At 27.2% G+C, this 21692-nt stretch overlaps 1 protein-coding gene across 1 annotated transcript; it reads left to right on the top strand.

Moving 5' to 3' along the window:
• Positions 1-671: 671 nt before the first annotated feature.
• Positions 672-20867, top strand: LOC135926996 (uncharacterized). The gene is made up of 9 exons (XM_065462930.1): positions 672-780; positions 7578-7677; positions 10760-10817; positions 16483-16653; positions 16821-16923; positions 17093-17415; positions 18134-18296; positions 18401-18776; positions 18883-20867. Exons 1-9 carry the CDS (start codon positions 672-674, stop codon positions 20711-20713), a joined length of 3234 nt encoding a protein of 1077 aa, XP_065319002.1. The 3' UTR covers positions 20714-20867.
• Positions 20868-21692: the final 825 nt, after the last annotated feature.

The raw sequence follows: 21692 nt of genomic DNA, 5'->3' as shown, positions 1-21692 counted from the left end.
GGCTTAAAATATTTATTTGTCAAGTGAATGGGTCTTTCCCTTCTATGCGAGGTAAAAAAACTGACCTGATATAAAAATTTTAAATAAATTTTTCAAAAATCTAAATGGAATCTTTGGCTATCAGTTTGATTGGAGGTAAAAAGTTTTTAAAAAAATAGGGAATATTCCCTAATTAATTTGATGAATTTGTTGAATACAATAAACAAACGTTTTTCGAAGGATTTTACAAAATTAGAATAACTAAATTTTAATTTTCTATGATAATTTTAAAACCTAATAATTAAATTTATCTTCTATTTTATTTTTTCTTACTTTTCACTTTTTCTCAATTTATTATAATTTTTTATTTATTTATTGCTAACCAATAATTTCTTTTTACATATAATGGCTTTTGTTTATGCTAATTTTCTCTTCTCAAAATCAAATCTCAAGTAAATAAAAAAAAAATATCATAAATATAATGTTAATTTAATTGTGTATGATAAAATAAAATATAAAAAATGAAAATAAATTATTAAACAAAGAAAAGCATAAAAATATTTTATTTTAAAAATATTTAACGTCATGTGAAGAGAAATATTTAATTTTATAAATTGGAAAATGGAGATAAGTACAAACTTAAAGAAAATCCCTATAGCACTGGTCTAATCCTATAATTAATTTTTTAAAATATGGGGTTAGATGGAACAATTTTTCTATTCACTCAAATCACATATTTCTGCTTGCAATTCTACGTTTCTTCCATCCAGAATTTAAATTCTATTTATTCTTTCGATCTACGTAAGTTTTTTTTTAAAAAAAATAATATATTTTACAGTTTCATTCCAACTCTAAATAAATACGGGAACGATTATTAACATGAATAAAACCTAACTTGAATAGCCACGTTGGACACTGGTCATATTAGGATTCATATTAGGATTCTCTATTGAAGTGAGAATGCAATGTAGGGGTTTGACTCAAGGGGGTTAACAAACGCCTTTTTATATTTAAATAATATATTTAAGTCGTCAAGGAGTAGGGGGTCTCACCCTCAATGGCTTAAAGTGGTCAATTGGATTTGGGGTCGTCAGCCCAATTCCAAAGCAATCCTAATAATGATCATTGCCTCGAATCGAAGGGCACAATTTGAAATTGATGGTTTTAATAAAAATTCCCAGGTAATTTATTCTAAATTTTGTGAATTTTAGGTGAAAAACTTAAAATCTGTGTTTTCTTATAAATCACAATATGTAATATTATTTTCCCCGTTTACTAACATACAATTTTCCCAACAATAATAAAAAATTTGATCTTCAGTGCTTGGAGGCCTCCAAAATATATCTTAATGTGCCTATTAAATATCTTTATTTAGACACGCTTCTATATAGATACGATCCGTCTAATCTAAATTATAAGTATAAAATATTTAATTTAACCTTATTTTACAGAGCACACTCATTTTTTTTAGTACGCCTACAAAATAGCGTCATTATTTTTTTAAAAAACATATCTCACTTGTAAAAATCTAGTTACTCTTTGCTGGTTTTCAACACTGTTCAAAGATAAAACAATTCTATGAGTCGGGTTGATGTCCCCACAAAAGTACTATAAAAATTTTATCTCCTACTTTATTTCTTATTTTATCGAAGTTTAAAAAAACGGCATTCCAGTCAGGATTTTACCTCTGTATCATAATAGCGGAGTTGTCAATTTTACCAGAATTATTCTTGGAAACTTTATTACGAGTTTTCTCTGTCTTGCTGACTAAATTTAATGGACGAAATCCGACCAACTATCATATCTAGATTAATTTCAAATAATATCTCTGGATGCAAACTATTTTTTAAAATAATTTTACAAGTGGTTTGAGTCAAACTTTGATAATTATGGCTCAAGAAAAGAATTCTTATATTCCGAAAAAGCATACACGAAAATGAACCTAAACTAATATACCTTTCCTAGCAGATAAAGTATGTTTTTTTAATTATACCTGTTCGCATCTCCATAGAAATTCAGGACTTATTTAAGTGACTTGTAAAAAATTTACTCTAACAAACTCGCCATTCATTCTGATTATTATTTTTTACAACATATAGAAACTCAATGGCACACATTTTATAAAATCTATCCCTAAATCCCTAATGAATTAAGAAGGAGCAATTCAAAAATTTTGACCCAAATTTATCATATCGCAAAAATTTCGGGAGGATAATACTCATATCTGCTTCATGTATTCATCCAATATTTAATTATCTTTCCTGTCATATTTTTTAATATCGATTTACTATTATAATAATAGTAAAATAAAAATATGTAACAAAAAATGATAATTTGGGTGATGTTATTAAATTTTTATAAACATTTGGATCATAATTAATTAAATGTGTAAACAAAACAAAAATGGAAATTAAATAAAATTCAGACCAAAAATGCATTTATTTTTTGGTTAAACAATCCAAACCTAATTTAAACAAAAAACTAAAATTAAAAAAGGTTTTTATTAAAAAAAATATAGGAAAACCACTAAATGGTACCAAGAGCAAAACAACGGTTATATTTTTTTATAAAGTTATATAAAATTGTGTTTTTAGCAGCCCTAATGATATGGAACCATTTAAGTTTAATAATTCCATTTCTATCGATTTTTTTATTATTACAAAAGTAGTATATGCAGAAATCGCTAATTAATAATTATAACGTGGATCTATAACGATGAAATTTATAAATTGTGAAAATTATTTAAAATCTGTTTTTGATTAAAATCAGATCTTTTTATAATTTTTCATAATGCCATTAAAACATTTAAATAGAATTTTTTATAGTAATTATGTGAAGGGGATAAAAAAAGGCTTAGGAGAGGGAACGATTATTATATTTAATTTACAAAAATGGTGAGTTGTAAAGAAGACTTAATCTGGAATCATTATCATGAATATTTAAATGTAAGCCAGAAATATGGAACTTTTAAAACTATCAGAGGGGGTACCGCAAAAATCTTAGGGTCCTCTTTAAAAATAGACATTTATTTGAGCCCCCTCGTAATTTGAGGTTTCTTGAGAGTTATCATTTTGAAAAAAATTAATAACAATATAAAAATGATTATAATTATAATCTTACACTCTTACCTATTAGACTACATTACTAAATATGAAAGTATGAGGTGACATAGTGGTTAAATAATTACCTAGACCATTATATACCTGAACCTATTACCTACAGATCTGGTAATAATTGGTGTTTTAGAAGTAATCATTTTTCAAATTATTACCTTAAAAATGAAAGAACGAAAGAAAGAAATACATTTTTTTGAACATTAGTTTTTTTTAAGCGGAAAAAATTATTTTAAAACCAACACTAATAAATTATTTTGTTTTTAGTTCCCTGCCATAGTATCATAGAGATATCCACTATCTATTATAGCGGTTTACAAAATGTATTTAAAAATTTCTTTTTTCTAACTCTGATATTTTATAAAAATTTATTCGTTTTTATTTTAGATTTTTCGTTATCAAGATTTTAAAATTCTAAATGAAATACAAAAAAATAGTAAAAATATCATGGATTTGAATTCATATTTAAATATATCTTTTTTTAAAAAATAACAAGTAAAAACACAAAGCAATTACCATTTTTATTTATTGTTTGGTCAAAAAATTATAGGAAAGAAATAAAATAAATTGACATACACTTCCCTATTAGCCCTATTCAAAAACGAATATATTCGTATCCGGTTCTTTCGAACGAATAATAAATTATTTGATTCGTTTAAAGTATTCGTTTTTGAATAAACCTAGTCTCTAGTATTGAAATGACGCCTATACAAAAGATTAATTTAATAAACCTCTTGATCTATCCGCTTTAAATTTGATATCATAGTTTTTGAGATAACAAGTTAATTATTTTAGGATTAAATTTCATAGATTTAATCCTTAATTAATTCTGTTGTTGGATGGCCAAATTTTTTTTTTATTAGAAAAAAAAACTTAGTATGTTCAACTTATTTTATAATAACAACCACGTTTTATATATGTAAAGATATTGTAAATAAATGTTACAAAGGGATACATTTGCCGCATGTTAATTTATAAGTAAAAGATTAAGTTATGTAAAAAAAACAAATTTAGATCATAATATAATATAACTATTGATTTTTAAAAATATTTCAATTTTTTTTTAAACCTCATTTTCTATTTCCTTATTATTGAGCTTTTTTGCTGGACCCGATTCTGGAACCCTGGCATGGTCTTCTTTATTTATTTTTTTCTCCTTAAGAGGTTCAAAAATATTTTTCTAAAAAATGGTAATTTTAAGATCTTTGATATTTATATAAATTATGCTTGAAACATTAAAACCAGGGGCCTAGGAACATGGACATTTTTTATTATTATTCTGTTCCATTTCCGAAAAGAATGAAAGTATTTAAGATATATGCTTAAAAATTTTGAATAATATATATATATTTTTTAATTTCTTACTTATAAAATTTTCTGCTATTATTATAATTTATCATTTTTTTTAAATATTAGTAAATTTATTACAACTAATATAAAAACTTAGCTAGTTTACTAACACTAGATAGAGGTTTATCTAGTTTATAAGCTAACTTATAATATTTAAACTAATTAGAGGCTTAGCTAGTTTATAAATTAGTTAACTAATTTAGGAACTCGCTAGCTAATATACAAACTTTGTAAAAATTATTTCCAGTTTTTAAATATTTTTTAATATTTATAATTTTACATAAACTATAATTAAGTTAATATTTATAAACTGCATCAGAATTAATCTTAGTATTCTCTATCAATGACAAAATATATAATAAATAAAATATCTATTAAACATGCCAGATATAATTATCGAGACCTTTTGATAAATCTTTTAATTTAACAATATAAAAATTTTAAAATTTTATAGTAGTTCATTATACCAAAAAAAATAATTTCAGGATTAAAGCAAACCTATTATAAAACCATATAATAATAAAATTTAGGAACCAATTAAAACTTATATGCGAAATATAGTAAAAATGAGGTATTATAATAAAATGTTTTTTATTTATTTGAAAACAAAAACTAAAGTTATTAAAATACAAACAACGAGAGAATTGATTTAAATCATAAATTTATCTCATTATTGATTCTTTTGATTTTTTTTAAAATATCATTTCTTCCATGTTTAATTCTGCCCCCCCCTTCCCCCATTTTTTTAGCCTATTATATATTTTACCTGATATTACATTTACCATTTGTGAGTTTTCTAATAATTATTTTCTTTTATTAAACTTATTTTTTCTCCATTTTGTCAAATTTTATTCCCCCCCCCCCTTTCCAATCAATAAGTTTAATTTTTTTAATAGTTTTCCTTGAATTGTATTTTCCTACATGTTATGCCATGCCTAGACATGCTACTAATTCACTTGTACTATCTCTTTGCATTACATACTTTTTGTGCATATTTGACACTAACAACTTGGATCACATATGTCAAATAATTCGTTTCTCCTAACACATTTTTAGAAAATCTTGAGCCATTCTAAGAAAAATATAATCAATCTTCTTGACTGATAATTACTGTCGTATAATGAAAATCTAGACTCCAAATCCTAACAAAATGAAAATATAAATAAAGCAAAATTTAAAAAAAATATATGATAAAACAAGCAAGAATTTTAGGAAAGATACATGAAATAATATATAAAAGTTAATAATTTTTTTTAAAAATAAAATAATTATAAATAAGCTTAAAAAAATATATTAAAAAGACACAGATCCTAAAATATACTCCGAAATCTAAAAAACAAAAATTAGCTACCTAGATTGTAAATTAGATAGTTTAGTTTGTATATTAGCTGGTTAGTTTTTAAACTGGCTAAGTCTCTAAATAGTTTGAATACTAGCTATTTAGTTTGTTAGCTAAACCTCCAGCTAGTTTATAAGTTTGTGTATATTAAATGTAATATGTATAAAATTTCATTGAATCTTAATTATTTGTTTAAAAGCGTAAAATATAATTGCCCCTATAATTTATTGTCATTCACAAGGTATGTAACATATAATAAATATCATTTTTAAAAATTACGTTTAAATTAAAAAGTACTTTAAAAAAAATTTTTAAATATATAATAAAACATAAAATTATTACCCTTTTTAAGTTCGAATATATTACGCCTGCCAATAATAAAAATATTATGTTTTTTATTTCTCAATTTTTTTGGCACAAAGTGTCTTTTTGTCCTCTAAAATTGTAAAAAATTCGATAGTGTATTTATCAGAGACCTGGTAATAGGACTGGATCTAATAATATATTTCGTGCTAGGTCGGGCATAAAAATAAAAAAATCTAATAACCCGACGATTAGGCCTTAAAACCCGAACTGATACGGACTGAATTATAAAATTGACTAAAATTCAAATGGAATATATTTAAGTTATATCAAATAATCAGCTGAAAAATCATGTCTCGAAGCGATCTCGAAGAATTAATTTTCTTCTCATGTTTTCGATTTTTCCTGTGGCCAAAACTGATAATTATTACATCTGTAGATTTCTGATATTTATATCGTATTTAAAATGTGTATGGAATTTTTTGTGATCCTTAGAAAGAAAGAAATAATTATCATTTAAAGGCAACATTTTCTAATTTAGCATTCTGAGGATAATATAAATGATGGGCTCTAATATTATTATTTTTATTAAAGATTGTCCCATCATTCTTATAGTATAAGTTTATCAATAACCCATCTAAAACCTTTATAAAGGGGTAGTGCTGGAGGCGATTTTTAAAAAGGTTAACTCAATATTTTAACCAGAAAAATACTATGCATGCCTGAAGATTTCGGTCATAGATGGCACAAAGGTTTAGACATCTGTTGACAAAATTTATAAACTTAGGCATTACCTTTCTTGTAGAACATTGATAGCTGTTAAAGCGGCTCAAATCGAGACGTTCAGCAACACTATAAAAGGGATGAAAATATTTTGTCCCATAGCCCTAAAGATATTCATTTTCTATTCTTTGTTTCTCCATGATCGAATACCAAAAAAAACAATAAAGCAATAAAAGTTTTAAAAAAAGATGTGAACGGACAAATAGCCGGAAATAGACAAAAGGTTATTTGATATACCACGCTTCACTTTAGATTAAAGAATGAGGTCTTTAAATCTTATTATATCGAATTCTTTCTTTATTATTACTATTTTACATCAAAATTGAAAATTTTTTCAAATCCGTTTAATATAATTTATAATATATTATTGTCATATTTTGTAATTAAGTAGAATGGAATTGATAAACATCATAAGCCAAGTTATTCTTGAACTTTAAATTTAGAAATGTATATATTTCCTAATTCCATTTATATTAAATTCGGGCATGACCTTATGTTTTTTAGCACTTGGCCACGGTTGGACTCGGGGACGAAATCTATTCATTTAAAATGCAACATAATGTGACCAAATGATAATTAAGATATGGTCAACTTAGAGTTAAGGTCCATTTCTATAGATAATTGCTTCGTTATCTTGGCCCTTTAGGTCATCCTGCTAAAATGTAATATATAAAACTACTTATCATAATTCCATTTAATATTGTCTGCAGGTCAATCGTTCAAAACATTTCTGGGACAGAAAAACGACACCTTTCCAGAGCATTTCAAATTTTTGTACGAAGAAAATGGTTTCATCTATGTCGGCGGAAGGTTTATATTTATAAAAAAATTTGTTATGGTTTTTATATTATCAAAAAAAAATGATTTGATAATCAAAAAAAATTATCAAATTATTTCTTGCCGAAAAATAATTTCAACTATATTTTATCTTAAAAATAAGAAACTCAGCACTAGTCAAGTTTAAAATATTAATATAATTAATTTTTTTATACTTGTATATTTTTGAAATTTATTTTATTCATGGAGGAAAAAATGATAAATGAAGTTAATTTGCCCTATTTTTAAAAGGTAACAATACGTAGCGTAAATGTTGGGACCGACTAACTGGCACTATCTCATAATTACTGAATAGTATAGATAGTTCACTCCAACATTCAATCTACTATAGGATAGAGCTAATTAGAGCCGATAATATTTTGCAAAGATGCAACCAATAATAACCGATACTAATGCCTATTAATAATTCGCCCGAGTGCATCTCTGGCGAATTAATTTTACCAATGGTGGATAAAGTTTATAGTAGTTGTCGTGTTAATTATAAATAAAACATTTAAAATTTTTCATAAAATTGAAATTGTTTTTGTAAAAAAATATTTAGTTTGGCGTGTTTTCCTGATTTAATTTTTTTTTTTTTAAAAAATATATATATAATATCTAATTATGGCACTCTAAATTTTTATTTTAAGAAATTCGTGTAATTATTTTGTTTTTTTTGTCCCAAAAATCTAGCTCATTTTATAATATTTTTTGCTGTTTTCCAAATTGATAAGTTTTTGTGTTGCATGTTTTTTAATTAATAAAAAAAACACTTTTAGGTGCTCTTTTATTTGGAAAACTTTTTTGAATGAATATAAGAGCGAGAAAAAATAGGCAAAAGAGAATTTAATCATTTTTAAAAATAAATATGTTCACTGAGTGTCAACTCACGGGATTTTTCACCTGTTTTACAATGCTAAACCAATTTTTAAGGAAAGAAGTTTTACTTATTATTTTAAGACATGCTATCTTTATTTAGAAAGTTATTCCCAACTGATCCTTTCACATGTAGTTGATGTACCTCGTTAATCACATAACCTGTCGTACTAATGTAAAAGCCAAAAATTTCGTGCTACAGGAACGAAATTTAAAATTTCCATTGAAATTCCCTGGCATATTTCATTTATTCCTAATATTTGAATATCATTAGAAAGAGTTTCAAAATACAATGGCAGATATCAATCTTGATATAGGAGTTGTTTTAGCAAATTTCGCAGAATTTCGAACAAAGAGTGGTTTTGGGGAAACGTGGAAATGGATAAGTACAAAACATTTTCAACCTCTGACATGGTTGAAAGTGGACCAACCTATAAGTTTATTTGCTATAAAACTTTTATCGATTTCCCTGCTACTTCGGAGATTGGTCTTATTTTGGAATAACCTATTCCAAAAATAAAATAATAAACTTATCATTAAACGCGTGGAAAATTAATTTCCATTAAAATTAATATTTACAATATAAAATTATTGATACTATATATAATCATCCAGTTATTTCAACTCCTTAAATTTTAAGAAAATGAAAATATATCATCAGCAAACAGTTATATCATTACAGAAGAAGGACATGATTGAACTCCCAAGTCTCCGATTAATTAATTTTATTATATAAAATTCGATCATTATAATTTTAAGTCTTAAATAAAAGTTTATGCATCAAATTAATATTGCAGTTTAGACTTATTTTTTGGTTTACACTGAATGTAATATATCTAATTCAATGAGTCAAGCATGTGTGACTAGCCAATTTGGGGCATTTTTACAAAGTTCCTCAAATGTCTCAAAATTCCAGCGAATTTTACATTGGTAAACCTGCCAGATTTACTGTTTATCAATAAAAATGACAAACCATTCTATTTTATTTAAAAAAATATATTAAAAATTCAATTTGAATATAAATTATTCGTTAAATAGTCCATGTCAAGGTCTTAAATCCAGATCTCTTTAAATTACCACAGAATTAGTTTTTTTATTATATTATTAATCAGCCCTTTATTATATAACAATATTTACTCATACCTTTGGGAATATTTTAGTTCTTTTCTGTATTCCCCCAAAATTTATATTTTCTTCCAAATTTTCAAGGACAAAAATGAATACATAAATTTAAACAAGGGGTGCCATCTTTTTAAAAACAATGAATTTACGCAAAAGTATAAAATTTCATAACTTAATTCGTGATAGACCGCCTCACTTTCGAGTAAACCTTTTTCCTCAGTTTTATCGTTATCATTTTTCAATCTTTATTTTTGAAATGTATACTATATCTTTTATGTGTCGATTCCTTTGTATCCTAAAACCATATATTTCCATCTGGCTTTCTCAGTGATACAATCTAATATTATTTTTCCTTTCCTAACTATAAGCTTGGTAACGCTGTATGGTTCCTATTAAAAAAAAATTTTAATCAAATTGTATATTTCGTTTTCTATTCATACTGCTATAACAATAATAGTTAAATTATAGGAAAATTGATTCATAATAATATATATTTGTTTTGTAATAAATACCAATATTGTTAAATTATCATAAATTTAAATATATTAAAATTTACAATATATTCCTTTTGTTTATTATATTTATACAATTCATCATTATAATTACATACCTATTATTATGTATATCTTGTCTATATAGGATACAATCATTATTATATAATAATTCAACTTATTTATCTAATATTTTAATTTTAAATATAGATAAGAATAAAAAAAAAAAAGTATACAATAACAGTTTTACCAATGAACTATTTTTTTTGTAAACAAAGAAAAAGTCATTAGGAAGAATATACGGGCTGGCCACATCGTATTTTGAATCAAAAATTTATTTAAATTTATAATACTTACAAATAAAAATTTATTTAAATTTATAAGACTTACAAATTGAGCAAAGCGTTTAATGTTGTATTTGTTAAAATATGGTATTTGTTTTAAAAAAAATGTTAAAAACACAACCTATTTTGCGTTTTTTTTAACTCCAATAAAAACGTTAATGTCCATTTAAGGTGGATTATTTAAAATAAAGCGCAAACAAAATGCTTCAATTTGTAAGAACTATTATTCTTATAAAATTATAGGAACAGATTATACAACTTGAGCGTGTCAGTCATCGATGGAACGATCCTGGAACACAAGGTAAATTTTACTATTTAAAATAAACCAACAAGTAATATTTATTTGGACCTTCCTTTTTTAAAGCTTCTGTGACGAATATTTTGGTTAAGATCAGTGATTTAGCACTAATTCCCATGGAGCCGCTGTGCGTGGTTCGATTTTACGTAACATAATCTCAAATTTGGTTTATCTTTAAGAGAAAGATTTAAATGATGCCTTTTTCCCTTTAAATCCGTCTATCAGCCCTTATATTGCATTATTTCGTAGGGTGATAGAATATATAAAACAAACGAAGATAAACTGATCCTCTTGTAAAGGCGAAAATTAAAAATATATTTTTGGGCTGGGGGAAGGTGAGTCAAAATTTATTCCTCGAAGAAGAAGCTTAACAAAAATTTATTGTAATTCTTTTTTTTTTAAATTAAAATAATGTAAAAATGAAATAGTATCTTTAATAAGCGCCTATTATCATAAAAACCTGAGACCTGCAGAGGTCTAGATGAGGTTCGGCCAGGAACATAAAACCCGGACAAAAATACTTTGTAAAACAATAGTCCAATTTAATTAATTTTATTTTTTGAAAAGGGGTAAATGTTAAAAAAAACAATTTTTTTACACTTATGTTGAGTAAAAGAAACAATTATTTGAAATTATAAATTTACAATAGTAAAAATCTTAGTCTTCGATATGTTCATATTATAATATAGCAACTATACAATGAGCAAATTTTATTTCACCATTTTTTCCATAATATTAACTCAACCCGTGTTGTAACTGCGCATGCTTTCAGCAAAAAAAATAGGTTCTCGCTAGGAATTAAACGTATATCAACGATTTAATTCTGGTGTATTAACCTTGCCTCTAGCCCCTTACACCATTAGGATGTTTTAAAATATATATTAACCTTATCTCCATATAGACTTGCTACTATTTTTCTAACTCTAACTAACGGCTCGTTATGACAGGCTTGAGAAAAAATGAGGGCGAGCAATCGAACTCTTAAATATGAGATAGTTCACTTGCATTAACATAGTCTAACTGATAAGATGCTTTAAATTGACTATTTATTTTTGAATTCAACGAACCAAATTTTATTTAACCCTTAATCCTTAGCCAACTGTTCGTTTTGGGTAACTTCAAAAAAGGGGATCCTGGACCATTTCCTTAATTGATATTTCACAACCTATTGTTTCACTAGGTGTTATAAAAAAATGACAGATTTTTTTGTATATATTTATTATTTAGTAATAATTTAACACAATAATAATTTTAATTAAAAGGATTTTTCGAAAAAAATATTTATTTTTTCTAAGCATGAAATTTATTTAAAATGGGGTCTTTCCCAAGTATTTTTATGTGTCAAAAACACTTCTGTGGACTATTACCGAAATTATTTGGCCAGACCTTAATTTTTATTTTTAAATAATTTTGGCTTTATTATGCAAACAACTCAAAAGGAAAATTAAAAATATGAGCCATAAATGATTATTAAATGCTCCATTATATGATTTTCTAACGGGTTAATTTGATATAATTTGAATTTATTTATGGCGGGTCTGCAGACCTCTGATTAAAACTAGTTGTGCTTTAGATACTAGCATCATATGGGTGATAGACTTATTTAAATATCCTTCATTATAATTCACCTGTTTCTTCTTAAAATATTTTTATCCCCTTAATAGCTTAATTAATCCGTTTACCATATCAATTATATTTATTTTCTTAAAAGTATAATTATCTATTTCATGGCTTCTAGTTCTGCGTTTATGAGTTTTTTAAAGATAAAATTATAAAAAAAAATTAAAGTTCCACCTGAATGCTAGTTTATATCCTTTAAATAAATTTTCTTTCTTAAGAGAATTTAAAAAATTTTTTGTTCTAATTGTTTGAGATAATTATGAATATTTTATAACATTATGCTGTCGGCTAGTATTAAATGATGAAGGGTGTGGAAAATGATCACCTTTTAGCACTACACAAATTTATCCTAATTGAAACGATCGATCATAATGATAATTTTCACTGTTGATTTTGAAAATTAAAATTACCGCCAATTGCTGTTATTCATTTCTATTGCTGTTATTCATTTCCACTAGAATACGAATAACAATTAACTCCTAAAGAAAAATTAGTATTAAAAATTCTTCATTCCGTGTCAGATCAAGCATTTGTCTTTCTATGTTCTTCTTTTAAAATAAACATTTAGTGTTTTAAGAAAGAAAGTCAATTTAATTTATATGTAAATGAGTTGTATTCTCCTTTTTTTTTAGAAAGCTTCTAAAATTTTTTAATAGATATCGGCTAGGCCTAAGCCAGAATTATTTTTTGTTTAGATTGCCGCTGGTGACTTACCCCGCCCAAAAAATAAAATTATAAATTAACTATGGGTATCTCATTTTTTCATGTACTTGGGCTATGCCTTGAGTTTGATTTTTTTGTGAAGGGATATTGTGTTCCGGGTAGAAATTTTTTTAAATAATTATGGGCTGGGCCTCTGATAAAACATAATATATTTTGTTTTAGACTGTGGGTTGGATCCATCTTAAATTTTAATTGTTTTATGACCTCTACTGTGAATGCCTACGGCCCACACAGGCCTTTGGGTGGGTTTAAGTTTAATTTTTTTTTCATGAGACTGTCCCAGGTATAACTATAAAATTTTGCGACACACAGGCCTAATTCTTAATTATTGAGTAAATGTATCTAATATGTCGTATTTATATAATAAAGGAAGAACATATGTTATTTTTTTTTAAATATAGAAGTTACTGGCGTTAAATGTAAAACTATGATTAAGGAGAGAAAATGAATAAAAGTTTAAGGAAATATCGAGTAGCAAAAAGAATGAGAAGAAGGTAATGTTTGAAGGGCATGAGATCATTCGATGGAATAAAGTTTAAATAGTTATTGCTAAAAATTGCTGTATCAGATCTTTGTAAAAGAAAGATTCTTTGGGTTCATTAATATTTTCGCGGATCTGTCTCCCTAGGCCTACAAAAAAAACGAATCGAATAATTTATTATTCATATTCATAATAAAATCATTATTTGATTTGATTCGGCGAATATTCGATTATATTCGAAAATTTTTCTAAAGCTTATAAAAAATTATATTTAGCATAAAAAAATATAAACAGATGTGGATGTTTTAAAATAGCACTGTATTCTACTAAAACTAATTGTAGCATATCAAAATTTACAGAATAACAAACCTAGTAGACACCCATGATTTTAAAACGTTATCTGAATAATTGGCCAAAAACACCCTATTTTTAGAATTAGAATTGCTTATAAAAATAATAAATTATTTTCTATATGTTTTTCTTATTCTAAAATTTTATCAAAATTTTTTAAAAATGCACAATTATATTATTTTATAAACATCAAAATATAATACAGAAAAATATAGTTATGCTATATCCGAATTAGACAAAAACCAGTTTTTCAAATATAAAGTCTTTTTAATGGTTTCTTCCTTCAAAAACATTCTATTCTTGTTTATATATTTGTCGATACTGATAATAACAGCTCATATGTACCCGAAGATCCCTAAATGGACAAATAACAGTTGCCATTTTCGGCAGCACGGGAAAATGATTCCCATGCAGTCTCCACTATTCTAATGAGCTCTTACTAGAAACGATTCTTAATTCATTAAGATATGGAGATGATATTTTGTTTGAATATTTTTTCCATGTTTGACTGAATTATCGTTTTATCAGATGAGTAATAATATTATATCTAACTTTGTATTCATTATATATTTCCTTAAATTTTTTTAATAAAGTTGTTGCCTTATTCCATTTTAAATAATTTCGATTAATTCGAATCGAATAATTGTGCTATTCATATTCGTAACATGCGAATCGTATCGAATAACAAATAATTCGTTTTAAGCCTACGTCTCTCTATTTCTTTTTTAGGTAGAAAAATATTTCTCTATTTTTTTACAACTTTCTTATACATACAAAATAATAATCTATCTAATCGAATTCTAGTAAGGTAAGGGTAGGTAATATATCTTGTAAACTTTTTATAAATAAAATAGCTTGCAATTTCTTTCAAAATAAAATAAATAATAGTATAAAAATAAACACCCGAGGGTGGTCACTTTGCTTTATTTTACCTTTCATAATTATTTTTTGATACCCAGATTAAAATTTATATGATTATTTTTTTTATTGCTTTTAAAATTTTTAAATAAAGAAAAATATATAATGTAGATAATAACAAAGGAAGGGAAGGTGATAGATAACATTTAATGAATTTATTGATAATTCTATTTTCCATATTTATAAATAAATTGATATCAATATTATTGCTGCTGGTTTTTACATAAATGCTAATATGAAAAAATTATGCAAATATTTCTTATAATCCTCCCTACCTCCCCCCTCATTTATAATTTATTCATAAAGTGATTTATGCAAAAATTATTTACACCGGTAATATCAACGATTTAACTTTCTATTGTGTGTTTTAGATAGGAATAATTATATGACTAAAACACGTTCCTAGAACCTGATCCCAGACAATAGTTCCTCAAAATCTTAAAACAAAAAATTTTTTTTTAAAATGTTATGAATCAATTTAATCAAAGGGTGTATGCAAATTTTTTTAAATCCACAAGGGGACTAAAATATTCCCAGAGGCAGGAGAAAACTTTTTTTTATATAAAGAAAGGGAGGGGAGACGGAGATGATATTTTTTTTAATCCAGATAAATTCGTGCGCAACCTATCAGTCTAAAATTAAATAAACTCTCGAGGGTGGGCCAGGCATCATTTAATTATTTTATATTTTTGCGAGCTGTGGCGAGCGTATATTTTAATCTTATTCATGGACCGGGTATATGAAAATTTTGATCTGCACAGGCCTATTGTTGATGTATTTTATAAAAATATATATTTATTCTTGTAGCTTGTGGGAAGAGTTATTAACAAAAATAAAGAGACCTGCTTGTACTTATTTACACTGTCTTGAATATTAAAGAAATATTTAATTCTCAGTCCGGTACCGATAATGTTAAAATTTCTTGTATAATTTAATGGTTCAGGTTTTATTTTTTTTTTAGCCGATCTTGCTCCTGGTTTTTAATCGATTACTTTTTTCGTCTTGGCATAGCTCGGCATATTTTTAAACCATTTCAAGTCTTACAAATATTAGTCAAATTATATTAAATTTTAAAAAAAATTGTGGTTTGCGGCAGAAACCTGCTGGAAACATTGAACCCAGATCGAATTTTTTAAATTTTACCTTTTCAAGCTCGGTCTAGATTTTTTTTAAATATATTTATGGCTTCGCCCTCCCGGATTTGTAAAATTTAGGTATTTTTAAATGATTTTGGCTGTTTTTTTTTGTAAATATTTTTAAAATAGATATGATAAAATCAAATTTGTTTTTTATGGCTACTAGACCCATATTTTGTAAGAAAATTGTTTTTATAGGTTTTTCAAATAATTTTAATTTTGGTTCGCTGTAAACTTTTAATATTGACAAAAAAGTAGCATCTATAATTATTTATTAATAAGTTTCATTCTATAATATTTCATAAATTTTTATCCTTCTTTCAGGAGGGTTGTTCGATTACCACTAAAAAAACTAATATTAACTTAAGATAAATAGTATAGCAGTTTTATATTATAGTTAATCGCACTCAATGGCAGTTTAATTTGTATTATTTTAAAGCATATAATATGGGATGTACCGGATGATAAAATCAAAGCATGCGGTAAATATTATTCGGTTAAAGATTGCCAAAACTACGTCATGTTAATGGCTAGGTTGTCGACCGATAAATTTCTCATCTGTGGAACTTACGCCTTTGAGCCTAAGTGCAGGAGATATCTCTCAACTAATGTAAGTTTTCATCCGAACTTTCTGACAATTTGATTAGGTTATTTTTTATCATTTGAACATGCATAATTTTTTTAGGAATTAAGCACCAACTATATAAATGTAATATTTCAAATCTCTTTTTTTTAAACTCAATTGTTATACCAAAGTTAAACAATATTTTTATATAGAAACCCGATGGTGAAGGAAATTATAATGTCCTTGAATCAGAAATTTCGGGCCTGGGATACGTACCTTTTAACCCTTACCAAAACTTTTCATACAGTGTAGCAGGTTATTTTATATTTTCTAAAAAAAATAACTTGCTAAAAAGGATTTGCTTAAATTTTAAATTTGGGTAAAATCATTCAAAAGCATATATATGTGATAGGCCGTTTTATATATTTGATTTGAGAGAAACATTATTTTATATAAACAGCATATATACCTTTTTTTGTTTTAGGAGGGCAAATTTATTCCGCCACATTCGTGGATGTGTGGAGCGAGCAGCCTATATTATACCGAGATCCAGTGCGTACGGTTCACGAATTCGCCCCAGCCCTGAACGGACCTCAGTTTATTCATAGTTTTACCCACAATGGGTACGCCTATTTTTTGTTCAACGAATGGACCGTTTTACCTTCCAGTTCCCCCATTGATGGTAATCCTATAAATTTATCAGCCAAAATTGGAAGAACCTATGAAAAATCACGTCTTTCAGCAGATGAATACCAAAATCATGCGGAGAACAAGCCCATCAGAATGATTGAGGCGAGGATAGGAAGGGTATGAATAGTTTATAATAAAAGTGATATCTATCAAATCATGAATCAAAAAAGATCAATTTTTTTATGCACCTTTGGTATTATGGTTAAAAAAAAATTAAGTAAGGTATTTATGTGTCGAAGAAAAAATTCACGACTTAGCAAATTTTTTAAAAACTGAGCATTTTTATCATTTAAAACACCAATTTATAATTAAAACCTAAAACTGCGGAAAACAATTATGAAAACCTGTATATTTAATTTCTTCTAAAATTACTTTTACTCCTATTATATCCTTTTCTTCCTGATTATTAAAATCGTCCTATGTAACAACACCCGATATTTAAGATGAGATTTCTGTTCCATTGCGCTCAAAATTTTATGAAATATATAGTAGTGATCTGCGTAGGACCTAATTTGGCAAGCCCAAACCGATCCCGAACAATTTTTTAAAAAAAATATTTAAAAAAAAATATTAGCTCCTTGTTTCCAAGAATTTTTAAATTTATTGATTTAATTGACAAAATATAATGAAATCATATTTAAAAATTTAAGCCCGCCGGCCGAAATTTTTTTAAATTATTAGGCCCGATCCAGCTTGAACCGAAATTATTATTTTTTAATAGACCCAGCCCGAAGCACGTTAGGACCAGGTAAGGGTGGGGTCCTGATTTGTAGATATCTAACAGATATAATATTAGTCTATAATTTAAATAATTTGTCAATTTGGATCATGACAGGTATGCATAGGAGATACTGGCTACCTGGATCTACTCTATGATAACCCTCTAGTATGGAAAACATTTCTAAAAGTAAGGATGGTTTGTAAGGTACCTAATATCGATAACAACGACAAAAGAAAGGATGGAATTAATAACAAAAATAATGACAAAATCTCGAAAGGTACAATAAATAATTCTCTTATAACTTCCGATCTTAAACTTATATATGCATACTTAATATTTTATTTATTTTAATAAAAAAAATCCCATATCTTTTAATTAAAGGTACTAACCGTCCTAATAACAATTATGCTGACTCTTTTAAGGCTCGATTTAACTCCAATCCTCCCCCCGTCTCCTCTTTCCTTGATGACCCTCGTGACCGCCGAGACATTACTATCACTGCTTTTGACTCTTTAATTGCTTCCACGAGTCCCCAAAATATATTAGGATTAGAAACAGATTATAACCAGGAACGGTTTTATTCAGTCTTCACAACCCCAAGTCTGCCTGGTATAGTACCAATTTCGGTTCTATGTCAGTTCGATACTCATGAAATGGCGAAAGTTTTTGAAACTGGTATATATACTATGGAAACTAGGATGATTCGGTCCGGGGTTAAAAGAGTTCGAAGTTCGACTATTAAGCCTGGGCAGTGCGGGTATTTAATTAATTTATAAAAACTTAGCCGCTATTTATTTTTATTACTTATTTTGTACAATATAATATTATAAAAATATGCTACAATTATTCTCCTCCCCTCGTAGGTACGATTTAGTAGACCCAGGAGAAGCGGAATATTTACAGAAGTTTGCCCTTTTACTCGGGAATTCTAATAATGAGAAAAATGGATTTGGAAGTATATTAGAAGTAGAAGGAAAACCATTAAATATATGGTCTGGAAGACCACCCTCTACTATAGCAGCCATATATAACTACGAAAAAAGGGAAGGTGTGGAAACCGATCATGTGTATCTAGGAACCAAGGAGGGAGAGGTTTACTGTATAAACATAGATTCCCGATTCTACTCAAACATTTATCACGAGAATAAACCGGGTAACACCCATCAAAACCTAGCGAAAGGCCCGGAGAAAATAACTTCCATCATGGTATATGAGAGACTGGTGTTATCTAATAAAGATGGGAAAATAACGGGCCTCTACCCGCTCGCTAAAGCTAATGGATTACTGGTAGCAATCGCTATTGAAAATGATCGTTCTACTTCTGTTCTAGGCAGTTTAGTGAGTAACCAATGTGAAGGACCTTATGAAAATTTTTCCTGTCACGGGTTGGATGATTATACTAATAATATGTGGAGTTTTGTAGAAAAGAAAAAAGAAGAAATGGTTAGAATAAATTTTGAAACAAATCGAGAACCAAATAGGGATACCCCTTCTCCATCTTCGCATCATATTTACAACAATAGAGACGTCCAATTTAAGCCACAAGGCTCAAAAGATCTGACTTACAACGACTTTTCTGATCCTCGCATGAACTCAGAATTTTTCCAAATATCTCGTAATAGCATTAATAACAATCGGATTGACGATTCCCCTCGTTTATACCAGTCTAGAAGTAACCCTAGCCATTGTTCCCCACCTCCGGCATCCAACTCTTACGGTAATATAGCCGAACGGCTAAGTTTAGCTATAACATTAAGTGTATGCATATCCTCTCTTTTGGGTTTCTGGGTGGGATTTAAACTTAAAACTAGGTTGTATAGAATTAGAAAGAACAAACATTTAGTCAAAGGTGGCGGTTGTCGCGACTTGATGACCATCAATATGAGCTCTATTCGAAATAGGAATAAAGATTCGGCCAAAGATTGTGGTGATGATAAGCTTGAAAGAGCTGGAGATAAAGGACAACGATTTCTCTCTTCCTTTTTGCCTTTCGTAGACTATCGATTTGGCGCTAACAAATCATCTCAGGATGACCCTAACCCAAACCATAGCAACAATAACGGAAATAATTTTTTCCCATTTTTTTTGCCACCCACTCCACTCAACGATGCGTCAATTTTTAATCCATTTGAACAACCAGCTCCTGACCAGCTCTCTCCGCTAAACGTCGTTCCCCCTTGTTTTGCCAATTTACCAAACTTACCCAATAACACAAATAACGTGAACCCATTTTCTAGCCTAACCATGCTTAAACATTCGAACGGCCAGCAATTCCTATACAATGCATATGGACTGCCTTTCAATCTTCAACATCAACAATCTTTGCCACAACAATCGCCGTCCATTTATGAAGCCCCCCCTCAACCATCTTTACCCAGGCTGCCGCTTCCTCTGTACTGTGGTAATAATTTCTCAATCCCCGGAACGGAAAACACACTTAGGAAAGTGTACTACTTTCACCAACCAAATCATTACGATATAAATGATAATCCTAATAATCGATTACCTAGAATCAATCAAAATATTCCACTCTTCAGTGAATTTAACGAATTTCATGCATCTAAGGTCAATGTAGGAGCAACGATTGATGGGGTAGAAAATCATGATGAAAATTGTTTAAAAAATAACAAAGAAGATAATTATAATTATCTTAAACCTCTGCCATTGCCTAAACCCAGTTTAAACATAAATTAAAAATACTAGTTTTATAATAATAATTTGTGAATCAACATAAACGATATAATTTTAGGTAAATAAAAAAATCCATATATATTTCATTATTATAATATAATTAAAATATCCTAATATATAAATATTTATTAATTTGGCGAATCATCTATTTTTTTAAATTATAGAAATTAAATTTATAACACTGTCTAATATTTTTTTATTAGCAGGCCAAATCAAAACGCATTTATTTACCCAATTTTAGGCCACATAACGTTTAAAAAAAAATTTATATAAAAAAACATTCTTATTAATATATGTATGATATTGTATTTATATAAGCTTTTGTAAATATGTACCAAATTAAAAGAAATAAAGATGAAAATTATGAATCACAAGAATTTGCTATACCTTTTTTAGAATATTTTCTTGATCTTGAAATTCTAGAATATCAGACTTAATCTTCTAGTGTATTATGTAACTCGGGGTTTAAGTGTATTGAGATGTAAGCAAAGAAGATAATTATAGTTTCTAAATGATATAAAATGTCTGAATAGCGGTATAAGCATCTTTTCCAACAAACAAAAACGAACGCGTTCATTTTCAAAAAAATAAATGCTTTTAATTTTCATTCATTTTTTTAAAGCATGTTCACAGATATTTTTTTAAAAAATTTAATAACTAATGAGGAGTATTTTATTAGTGTTTTTGGATTTAATATTAGTATTTCGATATAGACAAATTTTTATTAATGTTCGATAAAATTTTTAGGTTTCAATATTAAAGAATTTAGTTGTATAACAAATATTGTCTAACATTATTAAATCTAAGGGAGATACGCAAAAAGATTTTAAGATAAGTGGCTGCTTATTATTTATTTCAGGCCTGAAATAATGCAATTATGAATTGTATATAAATGGTTATTCACCAAAATATTTGGAGTGAGGTTTTAATAAAATAAGTGTATATATTTTTATTTTATATAATTAAAGCCATTTCTCATCTA

This window comes from Gordionus sp. m RMFG-2023, chromosome 3 (genome assembly GCF_954871325.1).
Source record: "Gordionus sp. m RMFG-2023 chromosome 3, tfGorSpeb1-WG-v2, whole genome shotgun sequence".
Taxonomy (NCBI): Eukaryota; Metazoa; Nematomorpha; class Gordioida; order Chordodea; family Parachordodidae; genus Gordionus; species Gordionus sp. m RMFG-2023.
This window is presented reverse-complemented; position numbering and strand designations above follow the sequence as displayed.